This window comes from Phyllobates terribilis, unplaced genomic scaffold (genome assembly GCF_046119375.1).
Source record: "Phyllobates terribilis strain yellow unplaced genomic scaffold, ASM4611937v1 Scaffold_1__5_contigs__length_1240528914, whole genome shotgun sequence".
NCBI lineage: Eukaryota > Metazoa > Chordata > Amphibia > Anura > Dendrobatidae > Phyllobates > Phyllobates terribilis.
This window is the reverse complement of record NW_027362761.1, coordinates 318,273,559-318,294,059: the sequence shown is the minus strand read 5'-3', so window position 1 is coordinate 318,294,059 and position 20,501 is coordinate 318,273,559. Positions and strand designations below refer to the sequence as shown.

The following is a 20,501-nucleotide window of genomic DNA, read 5'->3' as shown; positions in this document are numbered from 1 at the left end:
TTCATCATAGCGCTTAGGTCAGAATTCTGGTGTAAGTTGCTTTGAAAAGTCTCACATTTTTTTGCACCTCTTGGTGTTTTCATGCCATAATAGGCGGAGCTGCAGTGTGATGCCAGTGTGCCACGGCTCATCTAGTTGATGGTAAGCGTGATTTACCTTACACCAGAAATCTTACTCCTGTCCCCAGTGAGTAAGATTTGTGGTGAGATGCTCACCACTCATCAGACACGCCAAATTCATTAAGTGGCGTGTATCTCTTAGTGTATCAGGAGCGTCTGACACCAACATGCCCCTCATCAAGACCAGCGTGGTCATCCCTGATTTTGTTGAATCGGGCCATAGTGCCTACAGTAGGCGGAGGGATAATTGTTTAGGGCTGTTATTTTCAATGGGGGGAAATGTTCCTGGTACAGTTTACGATAGCCACTTCCCGCTTTGGGGGAACACTTGAGGGACTTGTGGAAGACCTTCTCCTGCTTTCCCAGTGGAGTGAAGGCTATTATAGCTGCAGAAGGGGCCTCTAGCTCTACATCAATCCCATGTAACGGGATGTCCAACAGGCTTCCATAGCATGATGGTCAGATGTTCTCATACATTTGGCCATATTGTGTGCGCATTAGCGGGGACACTTATGAATGAAGGAATGAAGAGGCCATGTGTTTACTGTCTGCTCCGTACTGATCCCATTTATTGCTCATCTGTTTACACGCTCCATGGCATCTCTTAGGGTACGTGCACACAGTCAGGAAACCTTGCGGATTGGATGCAAACCCCTGCGTTCTACATTACAAGCAAAGTGGATGGCCCACTTTGCGGTCATCTGTGCCTGCGAATCACCCACGTACACAGACATGTGGTGCGTCTTTCCAGACCGCAGCATGTCAAATTCTCTTGTGGACTCGCTAGTCTCCACAAGAGAAATTAGATCAGTGTAATGTATAGGATGCTTTGAATCCGCATGGTTCAATGAACACACCTGTAGATTTACCTGCGTGCAGTGCTTTGGACGCAGCATAAAGTATACTGCGTTCAAAGCGCTGCCAATACCGACCGTCTGCACATACCCTTACAAATCATAAAAACCAGGAAAAAGTTACAACAGATCTGATCTAATTAAAGGGAATCTGTCACCACTTTGGAGATATCAGACCTCTACTATGGCCATACCGGGTATAGAAAAGTAAATCTATACATACCTGTATGGCCCATAGTAGAGGTTTGATTGCAGAGAAATTTGTTTTTATAAACTCCGTTTCTCACAAGCTTGGCGTCCGGGGGACGCCAAGAAATCCCTGCCTCTCTGTTTATTATTCCCTGTAATCCCCGCCTATCTGCTTAATTATCATATCCCCCCATAGAGCGCGCTTTGCTTCATTCCGGCCCTGTCTGCCTGTGCACTGCGCTGCAGGGTTCTATTGCGCAAACGTCAGGAAGTGACAGTGACTCCCCAGCACCTGTGCAATAGAAACCTGCAGCACAGTGCATGGAGAGACAGGGCCGGGATGAAGCAAAGCGCGCTCTAAGTGTGCGGCGCTCTGCGCATGCTCGGGTAGTCAGGGAGCACAGTGCACGTCACAGGGTTAGGGGGGGAATATGATAATTAAGCAGATAGGTGGGGATTTAGAGGAATAATAAGCACATAGGCGGGGATTTCTTGGTGTCCCCCAGACACCAAGCCTGTGGAAAACAGACTTTATAAAACCAGATTTCTCTGCAATCAGACCTCTGCTATGGGCCATACAGGTATGTATAGATTTACTTTTCTATCACCTGTATGGCCTTAGTAGAGGTCTGATAACTCTAAAGTGGTGACAGATTCCCTTTAAAATGTTTTAATTTCATGCCTGTAACTGAGCTGTAAAGAAAACTAATAATCACTACAAATTAACAGACTGGGGGAAATTTGTTACATATTTTGGGAGGATAGGGGGTATTTTAGTGTTCTATTATTGTACTAAAAACTATAGGCAGAAACTAGTCTGATATCAGTCTGTATAACGGGGGTAGTTTTACCTGGCCACACATTTCTCCTGGAGTGTCCACTGCAGACATAATATAGTATTACATGGCAGCCATATACCACATTCAGAATAATACTTAAAGGACAACTCTGTTCATACTGAGGCCTGGAATGCCAGTTTTCCAGCACCCATGACTGTCCATTATTATTTGTTTTCTGTATAACACAATGTTGAATAATTGTTGTTATAAGGCCACGTTCACACGTTCAGTATTTGGTCAGTATTTTACCACAGTATTTGTAAGCCAAAACCAGGAGTGAGTGATAAGTAGAGGAAAAGTATAATAGAAACACATCACCACTTCTGTATTTATCACCCACTCCTGGTTTTGGCTTACAGATACTGATGTAAAATACTGAATGTATGAACGTGGCCTTATTGTCTAGAATAGTGACACTTTTATTTACCACAAAGAGCAATGAAACTGGCTGGAATTGCCCTGAAGGACACTGTCATTCATGTACCGATTGTATTGTACTCTTCATTCTTAGCTTCTAAAGATGGCTCTCCCACCTCCAGATCCCAAATTTGACCTTAGAGGTGTTGGTGCACAAGTCAACTGTTTGCACTTCAATTGTAATGTACGCAAGCCGTGTCCACCGCTTCTTATTTCTGGGTGAGTACTAATAAGAAGGTCTTCCATCTTTCCAACTATCTTCAGAAAATCCCACTCGCACCCAAGTTATAATAATGGAGTTGCCAAGATTCACTATCTTCTGCTGTTGGTACAGTACTACTAATTCATATGAGAGGATTACACTGCCTAATGCCCACAGTCATTTTAATGAGGCTTTGATGCATAAATTTGGGTTCCAGGAGTAGCAGAATGTAATTTAGTGAGCCACTCCTGTATGACCACCCATGATCAGCGGTTATTAATATGGTATGGTAATCGATGTCTTGGGTCTATGGTAATCGACGTCTTGGGTGAACCCGCTGAGCTTTCCAAGAGGAAGACGCTTCAGTGCACGTCAGTATTTTCTGTCCTGGAGTGTCTCACCCTTAGGTTACGGTCCCTTTTAGCCTTTGCTAATTGGTTTAGTTTTTACCAGAAAAGATCAGGAAACCATGTGAACATGTAAGTCAGCGTGTTATTCCAATTAACTATAGGTTAACTATTGTTTTCTTTGTCCCTATACATGTAGGTCGTCTAGTGGAGAGATCCATGTGTGGAATCTAAGTACGAGGAGAGCAGAGACTGTGTTAAATGGACATTGTGGCAAATCTGTATTCTGGCTTCATACTCTTCCTGATAGAGAGAGACTAATGAGGTAAATAGGCTCGAAGAAAAAATAATGCTTTCCCACAACATTTTTGGAGATGTAGGAAGAAAGGAGTTGTTTTTCATTTACTATTTCTGCTGATATTCAGTGGCTTATGTCATAACCATTAATACACCGCATCTCTGCCATAAATACAGCACCCACTGTACTGTGGGCATATACCGGATCACTGTTGTGCATTACGCTGGAGCCTGTCTTCTAGTGAGAAAAATAAGTACTTTCAAGAAAGCATTTATTAAAAATATAAGACGCACTTTTTAGCAAGGAAATGCTTTGCTAAAAAGAGTGTGTCTTATAGCTTCCTCTTTGATCAAGTGAAGTGCTCATACAGCGTCCTTCCTGGTCACTGAGGGCTGGAGAGGTCGCTGTACAAGACCTGCTCAATCCTCACCATGTTGTAGATCATGAAACACAGACTGTGTTCGTCTGAAAATAATTTGTGTGAAAGTGTCCGTGTCAAAAAAATCAAATCTGAGCATGCACTAGTCTCTTCCCTATTTCGGATGAGACTCGCCTATTCAAATCCATGGGTGCACAAAAAACGGATCCCTTACGAATCATCCATATTGCATGCAGTATTTATGGATATATTGAAATTATTTATATAAGAAACTGTATTTCGTCGTGTACATGTTGATGTAGAAATATAGATGCTATACAGATGTCATACAGACGTAAAAAAAACAGACATACAGATTAAAAAGGCATCACATTTTTCTGGATGAAAAGCAGATGATTTTTCATACACTCGTCTGAACCCGGTTTTATAGTAATTTGTGTCCTTTAGTATGAAAAATACAGTATATTCATACTTTTAATTAGTTGATTATATTAGGGATATTAAATTTACAGTGTGGGTCATCACTGAACTGTACTTAGTTCATATACAGTCATGAGAAACTAAGTACACCCTGTTTGAACACCGTGGTTGAACTTATCATTACATAATAAAAATACATCTGGTCCTTAGAAGGTCTTAAAAATTTGACTACAACCTCAGATGAAAAAGGACACATGCCAGATTACACTGTCATTATTTATATTACTAAAAGTAGGTAAAAATAAGTACATCCTTACTGCTTCCATAATAATTAAGAGGGTATGTAGCAGCTACATGCTGCTCATCAAATGGCCTTTATTAATTGTTCGTTAGCAAATGGCATTACCTTAAGCAAAAGTTTTGGTAGTTTGCTGTTCTGGAGCATTCAGAGGTGTGTTAATACAATACCAAAAAAATGACATGGCCATCAAGTCTGTTTCTAAATAATTTGGACTGAATCTAAAGTGAAAACGATTATTCACAAGTGCAGAATATTTAAGACAATTGACAGTCTTCCCAGGAATGGACTTCCCAACAAATTCATCCCAAGGTCAGGCTGTGTATTGCTAAGAAAAATTGTAAAATAAAAATCAAGAGCTAGAGCTCACACTCTAAAGGTCTCAATTGGCATGTTATATATTCAGGCTCATGACAGTACAATTAAAAAATGACTGAACAAGTATGGCTTGTTTGGAAAGGTTTCCAGGAGAAAGATTATTTTTTTCTAGAAGGAACATGGCAGTGCTGAAAAAGTTTGCAAAGTTTCATCTGACCAAACCACAAGGCTTCTGGAGCAAAAGTGCTTTGAACCGACAAGACCAAACACACACCTCATACCAGCAGTGAATCCCAGTGGTGAAGGATGATGATTTGGGCTTTTTTTGCAACCATTGGACTTGGGCATCTTGCAGTCACGGAGTTGACCATGAACTCCTCAGTAAACGAAAGTATTCTAGAGTCAAATATGAGTCCATCTATCCAAAATCTAAAGCTTGGCCGAAACTAGGTCATTGAGCAGAGATATCTATCTTTCAGTAACTAGACACACTCTTTGGTTAGGAGAAGTATTGTTACAAGGCATGTGGTACATAATCATTGACACTGATGTCATCATACAATGGATATGAAAAAAAAAAAAAGAATTAAATAAAGTTCTTATTATTTTTTGCAAAAAGAAATAGAAGGGGTCTAACCTAACCCAATACTGTTTTATTCAAGCCCAATATTTTAATACTAAATATATAAAATAAATCGTATATTTAGATTCAAATTATTTTTTAGAAGGTTAAATACTGAATAAGTGTTATTTATTTGTCTTGTGAGAAGGTCATTGGTAAAATACTGGAGGGGAGATCTGTGTCACTGAGGATGTTAGCCTCAGTGATATGAACCCAGAGAGGGCTTAACCGGCCATAATAGGGCTGTTTTTTTTGGTGAAGAGCCGAAGAGTGGGTGGAAGGCTGTTCTCCACCCCAGGGTGGGGTCCATATGAGGTAAATATGGAGCCTTTGGACTCATTCAGTGTTCGGTGTTTCTGGAGATGAGATCTTCAAAGCTGTGCTAGTTTTAAAGAGAACTGAATCTTGTTTTTGTTTTTTTTCCCCTTAGTGGGCAAATCCAACTTTGCTGTATGCTATTTTGCTTTTCCCGCTATGCCAGAAGGGCCGTCTTTGTTTACCTAATTTTGGACTGGTTTATGCAGTACATTTTTTAATAAACCAGTTGAAAACTTGAATGGAAAGTGTTTCTGTGACTACCTCTTTGAGCAGCTGAGTGATCCGATATACCACAGTCTATATAATTAGTCTGGCTTGTAGGACATATTCATCTATAGAATTACAGTTATTAGTAACTAAGAAAATGTATTATGTAAGAATAAATATGGACCTCTATTCTCTTCTTTACAGTCAGGGTAGAGATCTACAGATATGTACATGGAATTTAGCGGAAGGAAGGAATGAAGTGATGGAGTCTATACCCGTCACTAGTGTTGGCTTCTGTAAATGTTCGCTATTGAATACTGAACGCTGTCTGCTAGCAATGCCAGGAGCAGAAAGCTCACAGGTAAGAAATATACATTTCAGTCATCTACTTATATTAAACAGGTGGTTCCCTGTAGATATGCTCCATTGAGGCACCTGGATGTCACAGAGAGGGATGTGTACCTCGTCCATTAGCTGGAGCAGAGAGGGTATTACTTCGTTAGTGAATACCCCTTTTCTGCTGTGGCTACTTTGGAGCTATGAAGTTATCTGCGGGTGCCGCTGATCGGCGGTGGGGTTGTAGCTCCCTGACCTGCAACAATCAGGTCCTCACTTAGAAAATAAGATACCCTTTTTAGTGTCCTCATTCATCCAGTGCCTTCAGCCATGTGAACTGCGATACTGGAGCTTGTAATATCTATATTGGAAGATGTCCCTACTTCTTGGCTTGACCATGCCTCCTTGTTGGCACAGAAATTGTCTATAATACTCAATAAATATGGTAAAAATTATGAACGGCAGTTCTTTAGGCTTAAATTACCCCAAATTTCTGACGCATTTAGTTTGATAAATCTCCCTCATTGTATAAATATGCCCCTTTAAAATGCTTTTATTTTTGTTAATTTTTTCATACATCTACAGGAGGAATTAGGGCCCATTCACATTGTGTTATTCCCCTTCCTTCAGGTTTCCTGCCTAAATCTCTTAAAAACGAGAATCTTGTGCCTTTCTGAAAGGACGAAAAATGCTGGAAAAAAGCAGAGTCCATTTGAACTAGTTGTCTTTGTCGGAGCCTAAAGTGTATCGCAAGCCTAAAGTATCCATCCATAACTGACAAATAAATTTACTCTCTGTAATGCTATAGCATGTAAACATGAAATATATGAAATTTGAATTGCATTACTGAATTGTATCTAGAGCAGCAATGCAATTAAAATTTCATATTGTTCATGTTTACATGCTATAGCACTACAGAGTGCAACTTTATTTATTAGTTATGTATGGAAATGGATACTCTTAGTTTGCATCTGTACACACCAGTTTTCGGTTTGGACGTGAGGGTCAGCCTGTTGATATAAAGTATCCATCCAGGCTTATTCTTCTGCCCAGTCTGACATTAGGCATGGAAAGATGCAACCGTACACTGGGCAGGACAGTTGTTGAGGCAGATCTATGCCTGACCAGTATTGTGCATGGGTCATAGTAGGATCTGACGAAAGAATATGCCTGGAGGGACACCTTTAAAGAAGCACTCCCATCAAAATGTTTATCCTTTTATTATATTGCAGTCATCATATTGCCATATTTGCCATATTTTTCGGACTGTAAGATGCACATTACCATAAGACGCACCCCAGGTTTAGGCAGCAGAAAAAAGGAAAATATTTTTTTTCTATTAATCAAAACTTCCCTGGTGATGTAAAATGGAGGGGTCATTATCACTAATTTTAATGTACTAGGGTAGAATAGGGAGGTAATACATCTATTGTTAGTGCCTCTCTGCAGTGTTATACACACAACACATCTCTGCTACATGCACATACAGACACACACACAGCTCTGCTACATAAACATATACACACACATACAGCTCTGCTACATGTGCATATATAGACACACAACTCTGCTACATATGAACATATACATACACACAGCTCTGCTGCATGCACATATACATACACACAGCTCTTCTACATGCCCATATAGACATACACATCTCTGCTATATGCCCATAGACATACACAGCTCTGTTGCATGTCCATATAGACATACACAGCTCTGCTACATACACATAGACATATTGGGCTCTGCTACATGCACACTACATGCACATGGACATACACAGCTCACCTACATGCACATATAGATATACATAGCTCTGCTACATGCACATAGACATACACAGCTCTGCTACATGCACATGTAGACATACACAGCTCTGCTACATGCACATGTAGACATACACAGCTCTGCTACATGCACATAGAGATCTGGTGCATGCACACTACATTCACATATAGACATACACAGCTCTGCTACATGCACATACACGTACAGAGCTCTGCTATATGCACACTACATGCACACATAGACATACACAGCTCTGCTACATGCACATATAGACATACACAGCTCTGCTACATATACATACACGTACAGAGCTCTGCTACATGCACACTACATGCACATATAGACATACACAGCTCTGCTACATACACACTACATGCACATATAGACATACACAGCTCTGCTACATTCACATATAGACATAAAGAGCTCTGCTACATGCACACTACATGCACATATAGACATACACAGCTCTGCTACATGCACATATAGACATACACAGCTCTGCTACATGCACATACATGTACAGAGGTCTGCTAAATGCACACTATATGCACATATAGACATACACAGCTCTGCTACATGCATATATAGACATACACAGCTCTGCTACATATACATACACGTACAGAGCTCTGCTACATGCACACTACATGCACATATAGACATACACAGCTCTGCTACATTCACATATAGACATAAAGAGCTCTGCTACATGCACACTACATGCACATATAGACATACACAGCTCTGCTACATGCACATATAGACATACACAGCTCTGCTACATGCACATACACGTACAGAGCTCTGCTACATACACACTACATGCACATATAGACATACACAGCTCTGCTACATTCACATATAGACATAAAGAGCTCTGCTACATGCACACTACATGCACATATAGACAAACACAGCTCTGCTACATGCACATATAGACATACACAGCTCTGCTACATACACATATATACATACTCACACACACTATACATTACCATATCCTGCAGTTCCTGATCAGGACCTGTGCGGAGGCTGTAGCAGCAGAGCATTTTCAGGACCTTCCGCTTGATTAACTCAAGCACCTTTCAAGTCATGCGATCACTCACATGACCAGAAAGGTCCTGGAATTATCGGTGCAGAAGGTCGTGCTGCTTCTTAGTTCCTGCAGCCTCTTTTCATTCCCGGCAGCTTCCTCTCCTGCGCTGCACTGATCACATAGATCAGTGTCAGACGGGAGGAGAGACAGTAGCTCTCTCTGTAATCAAGAAGGACGCGTTGTCAGCGTTCTCCTCCATCTCAGGAAGCTGCCTCCGAATTATAAAACACACACCCTTTTTAACAAGTTTTTTTTGTTAAAAAATGTGTCTTATAGTACGAAAAATATGGTATACAGCACTGTGTACAATTGCTCATTTTGCTCTTCTGTCCACTTAATTCTTCTCTTCTCCCTTAGGTCTATGACATCACTTGATTAAAAACCGACTAGCTGAATCCTTCTAAGCTCTATGTAGAAACAGGAGGTCCATTTTCACTGCATGACTCATGAGTCACTGCCAAAGTCTATGGCAAGGGGGAGAATGGAGCAGCTGGGTCAGAAGTTGAAGAGATGAATGATAAATGCAGGGACAAGAGACTTCCTGTTTCTACATTGTGGGAAAACAAAATAATTTACTGGGCAGAAAGGCAAAATGAACAATTGTAAGTACACAGTGCTATATAATATGATAACTGCAATATAATAAGAGGATAAAAACTTTGATGGGAGCAGTGCTTCAGTAAGGAAAGAGGCTCCACAATTTTCGTTTTAACCAATTTTTTTCTTTAACCAAGGCATCAACAGCACATGAACATATATCACGAAACTTGTAGACAGGTAAAGACCTATTGTTTTTTTAATAAGAGGGATTTAAAGAAATTATACCTCGGTGTGCCAAAACATTTTTATAGTTGTCATTGGTTCTTATTTTTTTCAGTAAAACCGAAAAGTAATAACTAAGTGCACATAAGATCTTACAAATGTTGACGCCCTTTGCTACATGGGTTTCTTTCTGACTTGGAGCTTGAATTGAGTGGTAACACGTACTTTCTGGCACCATCACTGTCTAACATATCCTCACTCTAACACATTAAGGATGAGATATGCATCTGATCTCAGGAAGTCTTTATTCTTGGCTTTTGCCCAATAAATGATTAATTTTATCTGTTAGCCTTTGCCTTGAGTTATGTGATATGGGCAGGGGCTTATCTGTTTACGGCAGCAGTTATGAGTGACACATCATTCTATCTTGACATCACTGAATGCATTTCTAAAGATTATTAATTTGTGAACGGGCGTGCCTTTCATTCTTCACTTCCACAACCACACAGGAACATTACAAGCCTCTGGCAAAGCCAGCGATCATTTCTCTTAATTAGTAATGATACAAATTCAAGTTTAAAATTACTTTTCAATAGTTAGAAGCTCGGCTCCTACCCGATCTGACACAAGGGAAGCTATTTTTTCAATACAGATCATACGGTGGCATAAAGTTTATTTTTTTACCTATTTTAAATTGTTATAAGCTCTCGAATGAAAAGTTTTCACCTATGTCTACCTCATGCACCAAGTAACCTTGTTTTTTCTTTAAAAAGTTCCCTTTTATTGCATTTACTTCTAATAAAACCCCAATAAAGAACATGGCAATATCCCATAAGTAGAGAAGTATTGCCTTTTACTTCTTTCTGCATTGACAAGTTCTCGTAATCTCTAGAAGTGGAGGTGTGACCACATGTTTATGCTAGTGCTCCTAAAACAAGATGACAACCTGGTGTCTTCTGAATAAAGCCCTGTTCATTTTAGTATTTGGCAGCAGTCTCAACAGTCAGGACGCACACTCCTCATACATATGTAGCATAACAAGTCAATATGTCCTAAATGTGGGAAAACTTTACTTTCTTCACAATCTACAGAAAAACAAGGGGCTTTTTACTCCTGGAAATAAGGTGTGAGCTTGTTGATTTGAGTGATATACCCAAGCTGAGTTGGACAATTCGATTTTTCGGCGTCTAATATAAGACTGCTGGGAGATTACAGCTCTGAAGCACTTTCATAGACTCTGGGAAGAATTTGCACTCTTCTTTGTTTTAATTAAAAATATTGTCTGAAATGTAACTCTAATTCTTCACCATTTTACAGGTTCAAGTTATGGACATGACATCCAAAGTTATTATAAGCTCAATGACTCCTACAGCAGATAACACATGGGGAATGGCTATGTGCATGAAACTTTGGCAGGTTAGTTTTCTCGTCATGTTCCAGTCACATTCTGTTGATAGTTGCTCTAATATGCCAAGTAATTTCACAGCCACAGGTACCTAGTTAAAGTGTTGAGTTATATTGTGGATACTTTGCGGTGTGTCCAACGTAGAGCATACATTGTAAAATTTTCACCCAGATTTGAATTTAGGAAATCTCATCCACGTTGGTGAAACAAATCTGGGCAGAAATTGATGGATTTCAAGAGGGCTTTCTTGGTGCCAGACAAATTTCTGCAGCCTTTCTATGTTGCTGCAAATTAACAAATCGTTACAGTGAGAAATGGATGAGAATCTCAGCACGTGACTGTCCATCTCTCTGAGAATCATGACAGTGTGCTCATTTGCGACATACAGTACAGACCAAAAGTTTGGACACACCTCATTTAAAGATTTTTCTGTATTTTCATGACTTTGAAAATTGTACATTCACACTGAAGGCATCAAAACTATGAATTAACACATGTGGAATTATATACTTAACAAAAAAGTGTGAAACAACTGAAAATATGTCTTATATTCTAGGTTCTTCAAAGTAGCCACCTTTTGCTTTGATGACTGCTTTGCACACTCTTGGCATTCTCTTGATGTGCTTCAAGAGGTAGTCATCGGAAATGGTTTTTGACTTCACAGGTGTGCCCTGTCAGGTTTAATAAGTGGGATTTCTTGCCTTATAAATGGGGTTGGGACCATCAGTTGTGTTGTGCAGAAGTCAGGTGGATACACAGCTGATAGTCCTACTGAATAGACTGTTAGAATTTGTATTATGGCAAGAAAAAAGCAGCTAAGTAAAGAAAAACGAGTGGCCATCACTACTTTAAGAAATGAAGGTCAGTCAGTCCCAAAAATTTGGCAACCTTTGAATGTGTCCCCAAGTGCAGTTGCAAAAACCATCAAGTGCTACAAAGAAACTGGCTCACATGAGGACCGCCCCAGGAAAGGAAGACCAAGAGTCACCTCTGCTTCTGAGGATAAGTTTATCCGAGTCACCAGCCTCAGAAATCGCAGGTTAACAGTAGCTCCGATTAGAGACCAGGTCAATGCTACACAGAGTTCTAGCAGCAGACACATCTCTACAACAACTGTTAAGAGGAGACTTTGTGCAGCAGGCCTTCATGGTAAAATAGCTGCTAGCAAACCACTGCTAAGGACAGGCAACAAGCAGAAGAGACTTGTTTGGGCTAAAGAACACAAGGAATGGACATTAGACCAGTGGAAATCTGTGCTTTTGTCTGATGAGTCCAAATTTGAGATCTTTGGTTCCAACCACCGTGTCTTTGTGCGACGCAGAAAAGGTGAACGGATGGACTCTACATGCCTGGTTCCCAGCGTGAAGCATGGAGAAGGAGGTGTGATGGTGTGCGGGTGCTTTGCTGGTGACACTGTTGGGGATTTATTCAAAATTGAAGGCATACTGAACCAGCATGGCTACCACAGCATCTTGCAGCGGCATGCTATTCCATCCCGTTTGCGTTTAGTTGGACCATCATTTTTTTTTCAACAGGACAATGACGCCAAACACACCTCCAGGCTGTGTAAGGGCTATTTGACCAAGAGGGAGAGTGATGGGGTGCTACGCCAGATAACCTGGCCTCCCACAGTCACCAGACCTGAACCCAATCGAGATGGTTTGGGGTGAGCTGGACCGCAGAGTGAAGGCAAAAGGGCCAACAAGTGCTAAGCATCTCTGGGAACTCCTTCAAGATTGTTGGAAGACCATTTCTGGTGACTACCTCTTGAAGCTCATCAAGAGAATGCCAAGAGTGTGCAAAGCAGTCATCAAAGCAAAAGGTGGCTACTTTGAAGAACCTAGAATATAAGACATATTTTCAGTTGTTTCACACTTTTTTGTTAAGTATATAATTCCACATGTGTTAATTCATAGTTTTGATGCCTTCAGTGTGAATGTACAGTTTTCAAAGTCATGAAAATACAGAAAAATCTTTAAATGAGAAGGTGTGTCCAAACTTTTGGTCTGTACTGTATTTCGGGACTTTTCTAATAGTCGCAAATGATAAAAATTTTAACTCCGCCCACAGTGGCGAACTAAAAAAATAAAGCAGGCAAACACATATAAAATAGACTTCAAAAAGACAGAAATGAAAAGATGAATTTTGCGCAAACCAAAAAAAGGCGACCGCCATAAAGTCAATAAAAAATAGGCACAAATGTAATAATGAGTAAGGCCCAAGGTGAAAAAAAAATCCTCTGACCCCGAAATTGGTAAAAAAAAAAAGCTCCAAAACACTGTGTATGGAGATTTTTCTGTACTTTGATGTAGGCTGTTGACCTGTTAAATGCAGGCAGGAGAAATTCATACACTTATTTCAGGTGATGCAAAGAAACTTTATTTTCAGTGAAAACAGACGTGCAAAATAGCATAAGGTGCTGGGAGATTTGCGACAATGATACATTAGATGTTTTGACCCCTCCAGGCTCTTTATCGCAATGTCGCTAAGTAATTGAGGTCCTCCAGGCGCTCCGTCGTCTAAGTTAGCTGCGTCTAACGCGTCTGCGGTGAATTTCCCCTGCCTCGATCTAGGGGTCAAGTACCTCGTTCCATTAGCACCTCTAACCGTGACCGAGTGCATGCCAATCTTCTGATATCTAAACCTGTTAAATGCAGCTGTCAATCTCTGACAGAGGCATTTAACTCGCGTCGGCAGGTAGGCGCATCATTGATGTGATCGCTGGGCACTGATGAATTGCCATGACAGCCGGCGGTCTTTTGAAGACCTTCATGCTTGTCATAGCTATTCTTCTGTGAAACCCAGCCTAAATATGTGTTTGTAAAAGTCCAGTCTATCAAAATATAAAATAAATTAATCTCATCGGTAAACGGCGTAATGAGAAAAAAATCAGAGAATGAATTACTTTTGGCCGCAACATTGCAATAAAATGCAGTAAGAGGCAATCAAAACATTGTATCTACCCCAAAATGGTATCAGTAAAAACTTAATCTCAGGACACCAAAAATAAGTCCTCATGCAGACCAATATCCAAAAATTGAAAATGTTACAGTTCTCGGAAAATGGCAACAAGAGCAAACTTTTTTTTTTTTTTTTTACAAATTTACGAATTTTTTTTCACCACTTAAATAAAAAAATATATATACATGTTTGGTATCTGCGTACTCGTATGGAGAATCTTATTGCCGGATCAGTTTTACCTTATTGTCAACATGGTAAATAAAAAAAAAAAAACAGTTGTGGAATTGCATATCTTTGCAATTTCATCGCACTTGGAATTTTTTTCCCGCTCTCAAGTACATCACATGATAAAATGAATGGTGTCATTCAAAAGTACATCTCGTCCCGCGAAAAAAAGCCTTCATGCTGTTATGTGGATTGAGAAATAAAAAAGTTATGGCTCTTGGAAGAAGTGGAGTAAAACAAACAAACAAAAAATAACGGAAAATGCCCGGTCATGAAGGGGTTAAAGTATAATCTGGTAACAGTGTTTTAGGACAAAAGAAAAATGACAATGAAAATGGCATGGGTAAAAATGTGTGCCAGCGTCAGGCATACTTTTGTAGTATTAATACAGTACACTTTGCTTTCATAAATGGTTGTTCACAAAAAAAGAAGATTTTAATGATTATTTCCAGAATTTGAGGAATATACCATAATAATCACAATGGGCTCGCCCGGACAGAAATACAGTCCACACACTTCTGTCTCTGGCTGTTGTTCACCAACAGTAAAGGTCCTTCCCTCCTCCCACACATGAGCTGCAAAGCCTCGATTATAGATATGGGAGCAGCCAGTCTCACCCAACTCTTTTAGATGCTCCTAAAACCCAGACCCAAAATCTGTGCCCATTAAAAAAACCCTCTCAGCACTTGGTGCTGGAACCTGCTTTTCCGGGCTTCACATAATCGAGGCTAACCACTTAGGTGACACATCTCCCATCCAGGACCTACACTTTGAGAACCCTTGGTTTTTAGCCAAATATTCACCATCATTTATCTAGCTTCTGTTTAGTTGTGTCAGACTTGTTCCCTCTTGCTTTGCTGGATGTGGATAAATGATGTCCACAGTTGGGATAATTGACAGCTAAATAGAGAGGAAGAAAAATATCTGTTGTTGCAGCAGCCAACTTCAAAAGTGTCTCCCTAATATAAAAGAATAAAAAGGTTGCATTTATTAGGCAAGTATAATAAACTATGCCTGCACACATTAAAAAAAGTCTGAATCTGACGGTATTGACAAGATCGGATGACAATTTAACATGTATGGAGAGGCCTCCCAACTCTATCTGACCACAGGTATCTGGGAGACAAAAAAAATGGGTATGTTGGATTTCAACATTGCTGTTCCCGTGGAGTAACACAAATGTTCTTACCTTTTATAAACTCTATTAGAAATAGGATCCATAGGGTAGGTGATAACTTGCTGATCGGGGTGGGGGGGGGGGGTCCAACTGCTGGGACCCACACTGATTGGCAGAGTTGGGCACTTTTTCCCTATTAGAATGGAGTGGCAGTGCGCATGCTCGACCAATGCTTTATTAATTCCCTGTGTGGCTGCCAAATGAAGCACTCAGCTATTTCCGGCACTATATAGGATGAATGGAGTGGCGATCACGCCATTTTGAAACAGGGATAAAACTTCACCCTTGAGGATAAAAATTCCCCAACCTGTGAAGGTCCCAGTGGTGGGATACCCACCGATTAGCAGGTCATGACCTAGCTTGGCCGACAACTTGTTTCCACTGGACAACTTCCACCGACTCTGGAATGACTGCCATTTACTGTACAGTTTCAGGACAGCAGTATGACTACACACATGTGACTTTTTACCAGATATTATACTGTAAAGCATCTAAGCAGAAGATGTCATACAGCAGTACACAATCATCAAGCTTCTTTTTTTTTGTTGTGCATTTGATTTGTTGTTTAATGGGCTACGTAATTGTTCCAATAAGGAAAGCCTGTGACTAATCCGAGATTTAGAATTACAGACTAGAAAGTACATGATGTTTTGTAAATGTGCTGTTGAAAGCTTATAACCTCCAGCTATTTTGCATAAGTGTCAGCTGCAAAAATGAACGCACTGATTAATATATTTTGTGGAAATATTTTCATAGACAATCTCTAATTTCATGAAAACTAGTCATATGAAAAGTTTGAGGGAACCTACCATGGAGGTCACACAGGAAAAAAAATAGTGTCCAGCACCTCTTTGCATTAAAATTGTCCTTTATTTTTGTTCACTTACCAGAAGTTACATGGTAGCACACCTCGCTTACGTGCTTGGAGCACACAACTTTTAATCATAGTATGTGGTTTGACACTGCTGAAACAATTATAAACACATCCAAGCCAGTCACGTGTTGTAACGTCATTACCAGTATGCATCACTCAGAATCGTCTTCTGACATACCTTATTTTTCGGACTATAAGACGCACCGGACCATAAGATGCACCTAGGTTTTAGAGGAGGAAAATAAAAAAATAAAAATGTAAGCAAAAAATGTGGTCATGATGTACTTTTAAGGGGGAGGGGGTCTTCTGCTGACACTGGTATAAGGGTAATGTCCCCCAATTCTGACAATATCCCCCATCCTGGTATATATGCCGCCCCCCTTTCTTTTATATGTGGTCCCCATCCCCATCCTGGTATGCCTGGCATCCCTCCATCCTGGTATGCATGGCACCCCTCATCCCTGTCCTGGTATGCATGGCACACCTCATCCCTGTCCTGGTATGCATGGCACCCCTCATCCCTGTCCTGGTATGCATGGCACCCCTCATCCCTGTCCTGGTATGCATGGCACCCCTCATCCCTGTCCTGGTATGCATGGCACCCCTAATCCCTGTCCTGGTATGCATGGCACCCCTCATCCCTGTCCTGGTATGCAGGCACCCCTAATCCCTATCCTGGTATGTATGGCACCCATCATCCCTATCCTGGTATGCATGGCACCCCTCATCCCTGTCCTGGTATGCATGGCACCCCTCATCACTGTCCTGGTATGCATGGCACCCCTCATCCCTTTTCTGGTATGCATGGCACCCCTAATCCCTTTCCTTATATGCATGGCACCCATCATCCCTATCCTGGTATGCATGGCACCCCTCATCCCTGTCCTGGTATGCTTGGCACCCCTCATCCCTGTCCTGGTATGCATGGCACCCCTAATCCCTGTCCTAGTATGCATGGTCCCCCTAATCCCTATCCTGGTGTGCATGGCACCCCTAATCCCTGTCCTAGTATGCATAGTCCCCCTAATCACCATCAGGCTGCACATTAAAAAAAAATAAACACTCATACTCACCTCTCTTCTCTCCTCCAGCGCTGCGTCCGGTCTGCCTGCACTGATCTCTCCATGTGAGCCGCGCATGACGTCACTGCCATGCGCGGCTCACAAGGAGAGATCAGTTGCCGGAAGTCACTGCTCCCCACGCCGGGACTGTGTGCGCGGGGCGCAGTGACTTCACTCTCCTTCATAGCCGGCACACAGCGGAGCCACGCTGCGGCTGCTGCCGGCTATCTCCTGTGCCCGCTCATTAAAGGTCATGAATACTCACCCCCTACCCACGCCCATGGGCGTGGAGAGAGGTTGAATATTCATGTCCTTTAACAGAGAAAATTAACTTTCTTTATCGCTTCATTGGGGGACACAGGGCCATCGGTGTATCCTGCTGTCGCTAGGAGGTTGACACTAGGCATAAAAAGAAAATAGCTCCTCTGCAGTATACACCCGCCTACAGGCATTAAGCTCATCAGTTTTAGCTTAGTGTCTGTAGGAGGTAGACCTGGATCCTATCAGATCCAATCTTGTTGTGTTTTATTAATCTTTCTACTTTCTTTTTCAGATACAGCTCTTCAGGGTTAACAGGGAACACTGCTTCCCCTGTTACCCCCTTTACACAAGCGACCGAGAGAGCAGTGTGCATTCTCCACATTGCCCACTCTCTGACCCGCTGGGCAGGACTTATCCCCTGTGACCTCCCGGTGTCTCAGGGTGATTCCCGGTGGCCAGTCCTTGCCTGTTCCCCACCCCAGCACCCTCCTCGGAGCCGCCTGGGAGGGAGACGGTGGTCTCTGCGAGTAACCTTCCCCCAGATTCTAGGGTCGACGCCGTCTCCTGCACTGTCCAGGACCGGACAGTGCGGGAAGGAGGAAGAGCCAGGATCCCCCCTTATCCACGGAGGACCTCCTGGGACCATCCTCAAAAGGAAGCAGAAGAAGAGGTGTCTGGGCCTTAGAAAAGGTACAATCCCTCCCCCTCCTGCTGCATCAGCAGGCCCCTCAGAGCCCTGACATGGCTTCGCTTACAAGCGTATATGCCCAAGGGGGCTGTAGATTCCTTAGCGCTCACTGCCACACGCCTGCTGCAGCCTCCACTTCCATCACCTTCACATCAGCGGCGAGCGCTTATAATACACAGCGCTTACTTACAGCGCTATCCAAGCCACGCCCCTCTCCTCTTTCTTCGCGTCCCCCGCAGCATGGCGTCCCCGGCAGACCCCCTCCTTCTTCTTGCCCACTATGCGCGGCAAAACTGCCCACGTTTTTTCTTTTCCCCCTCGTGAGGGCGTCTCGGGGGGTGGGGGGGGGCGCTCCTCTTACCCCCCCATCCAACAATCGGCCTATTATTGGTGAGGATCATAATGTTGCGTTCGCCACGCCCACCAGCCCTTCCGTGGACCTATCAGCGGCGGGGCCTTTAGCCCGCCCCCTCCTTCCTTCCGCATATCAGAACCTCGGCGCCCCTTGTCACTCAGGGCAGTGCGCTCTGCCTTGGCTCCGCCCTCCTACGCTGTCATACCCCTGCTCCGGCGGCATCACTCTCCCTAGCATCGCTGTTTTCTGATAACAGCTCGCCACGGTCTCAGCTCCAGATCTTGGACGGGGGACACAGGACAGGGGTCTCAGGACTGCGGCTACATCCAGGACCGGGTAGGCTCTGCCCCGCACCCACATACACCTTTCCTACCCTCAGTCTCCCACCTCTACAGTATCCCTGTCAGGCACATATGCCCAGACCCAGGGAGCTCTCTGCCCTTCCCTGTCACACAGTCACATACTACGCCTGTGCACTTTGCAGAACTAAGTGGTCCGCAGGTCGGACAACGGCTTTCTGCTCGTCCTGCAAACCTCCCACCATGCTGGCACCCCAAGAACCCCCCGCCGCCCAGGAAGAAGGAACTCCCTCTCCTCCGGAGTGGGCTGTTGCTATGTCCCAATCTGTCTCTGACCTCACCAAAGTATCCCAATCTCTGGTTCAGGTCCTAGAACGCTTGCCTAAGTTATCCACGGCCACCAGTGCTCTGAACGTTCCCATGGATGATTCGCAGGCACCCCTCACAAGGGCAGACTGAGAGTACGTTCTCAAAAACGAACTCACGCAAGCTCCTCGTCCAGCTCTCCTGTACCATCGACATCCTCCAAGATGCCCCCTGCATCCCACACCTCCTCCCCAGAGGTCGCCCTGGGATCTGACTCTGCGTCAGATTCTGATTCTGGATCCGACACGGACCAATATTCCAAAATCCAGGACATGGTTGACTGCCTTATTTAGGCAGTCAACCAGACTTTGCACATTAAGGAGTACGAGGCCCCGTCTCAGGACCACTCCATCTTTTTCAAGAAAATTAAACGCCTAGCACGCCCCTTTTCTAACCATGCAGAATTTGACAGTGTCTTTCAAAAACAGTGGGAGCATCCAGAAAAGCGTTTCTCAGGAAAGAAACAGCTAGACATGCTATATCCGTTTAACCATGACCTTGTCGCCAAATGATCGGAGTCCCCAACTGTGGATCCTCCTGTCTGTCGTCTCTCAGCCAAGACGGTTCTGTCTCTCCCAGACGGCTCCTCCCTCAAGGACACTACGGATAGACAGGTGGAGGCTTTGGCTAAGTCAGCCTTCGAGGCTGCTGGTGCCTCCCTTTGTCCTTTCTTTGCATCAACTTGGGTATCAAAATCAGTGTCCGCATGGGCCAAGCAGCTTAGACATGCATCTTAACGGCGGCTTCCCTAGACGATCTGGCTGATCTAGCGGATCAGATCGCCCATGCAGGGAAATATCTGCTCACGGCATCCCTCGACGCCGCTGCCTGCTCAGCCCGCGTCTCTAGCAATATTATTGCGATACGTAGAATTCTTTGGCTGAAGGCTTGGAACGCCGACCCAGCCTCCAAAAAATCTCTAACTAATCTCCCGTTTCAAGGCTCCAGACTGTTTGGATCTAAATTAGACCAAATCATTTCGGACGCCACAGGGGGCAAGAGCAGCTCCCT

General features: G+C 42.9%; 1 protein-coding gene across 1 annotated transcript in view; it reads left to right on the top strand.

Moving 5' to 3' along the window:
• The window catches only part of GNB1L (G protein subunit beta 1 like), a 42,663-nt gene that overhangs the window by 1,003 nt on the left and 21,159 nt on the right, over positions 1–20,501 (top strand). The window contains exons 2-5 of the mRNA XM_073675395.1: positions 2,513–2,637; positions 3,167–3,292; positions 6,032–6,188; positions 11,136–11,234. Coding sequence (XP_073531496.1) covers positions 2,513–2,637; positions 3,167–3,292; positions 6,032–6,188; positions 11,136–11,234 — 507 coding nt within the window. The remainder of the gene's footprint in view (positions 1–2,512; positions 2,638–3,166; positions 3,293–6,031; positions 6,189–11,135; positions 11,235–20,501) is intronic.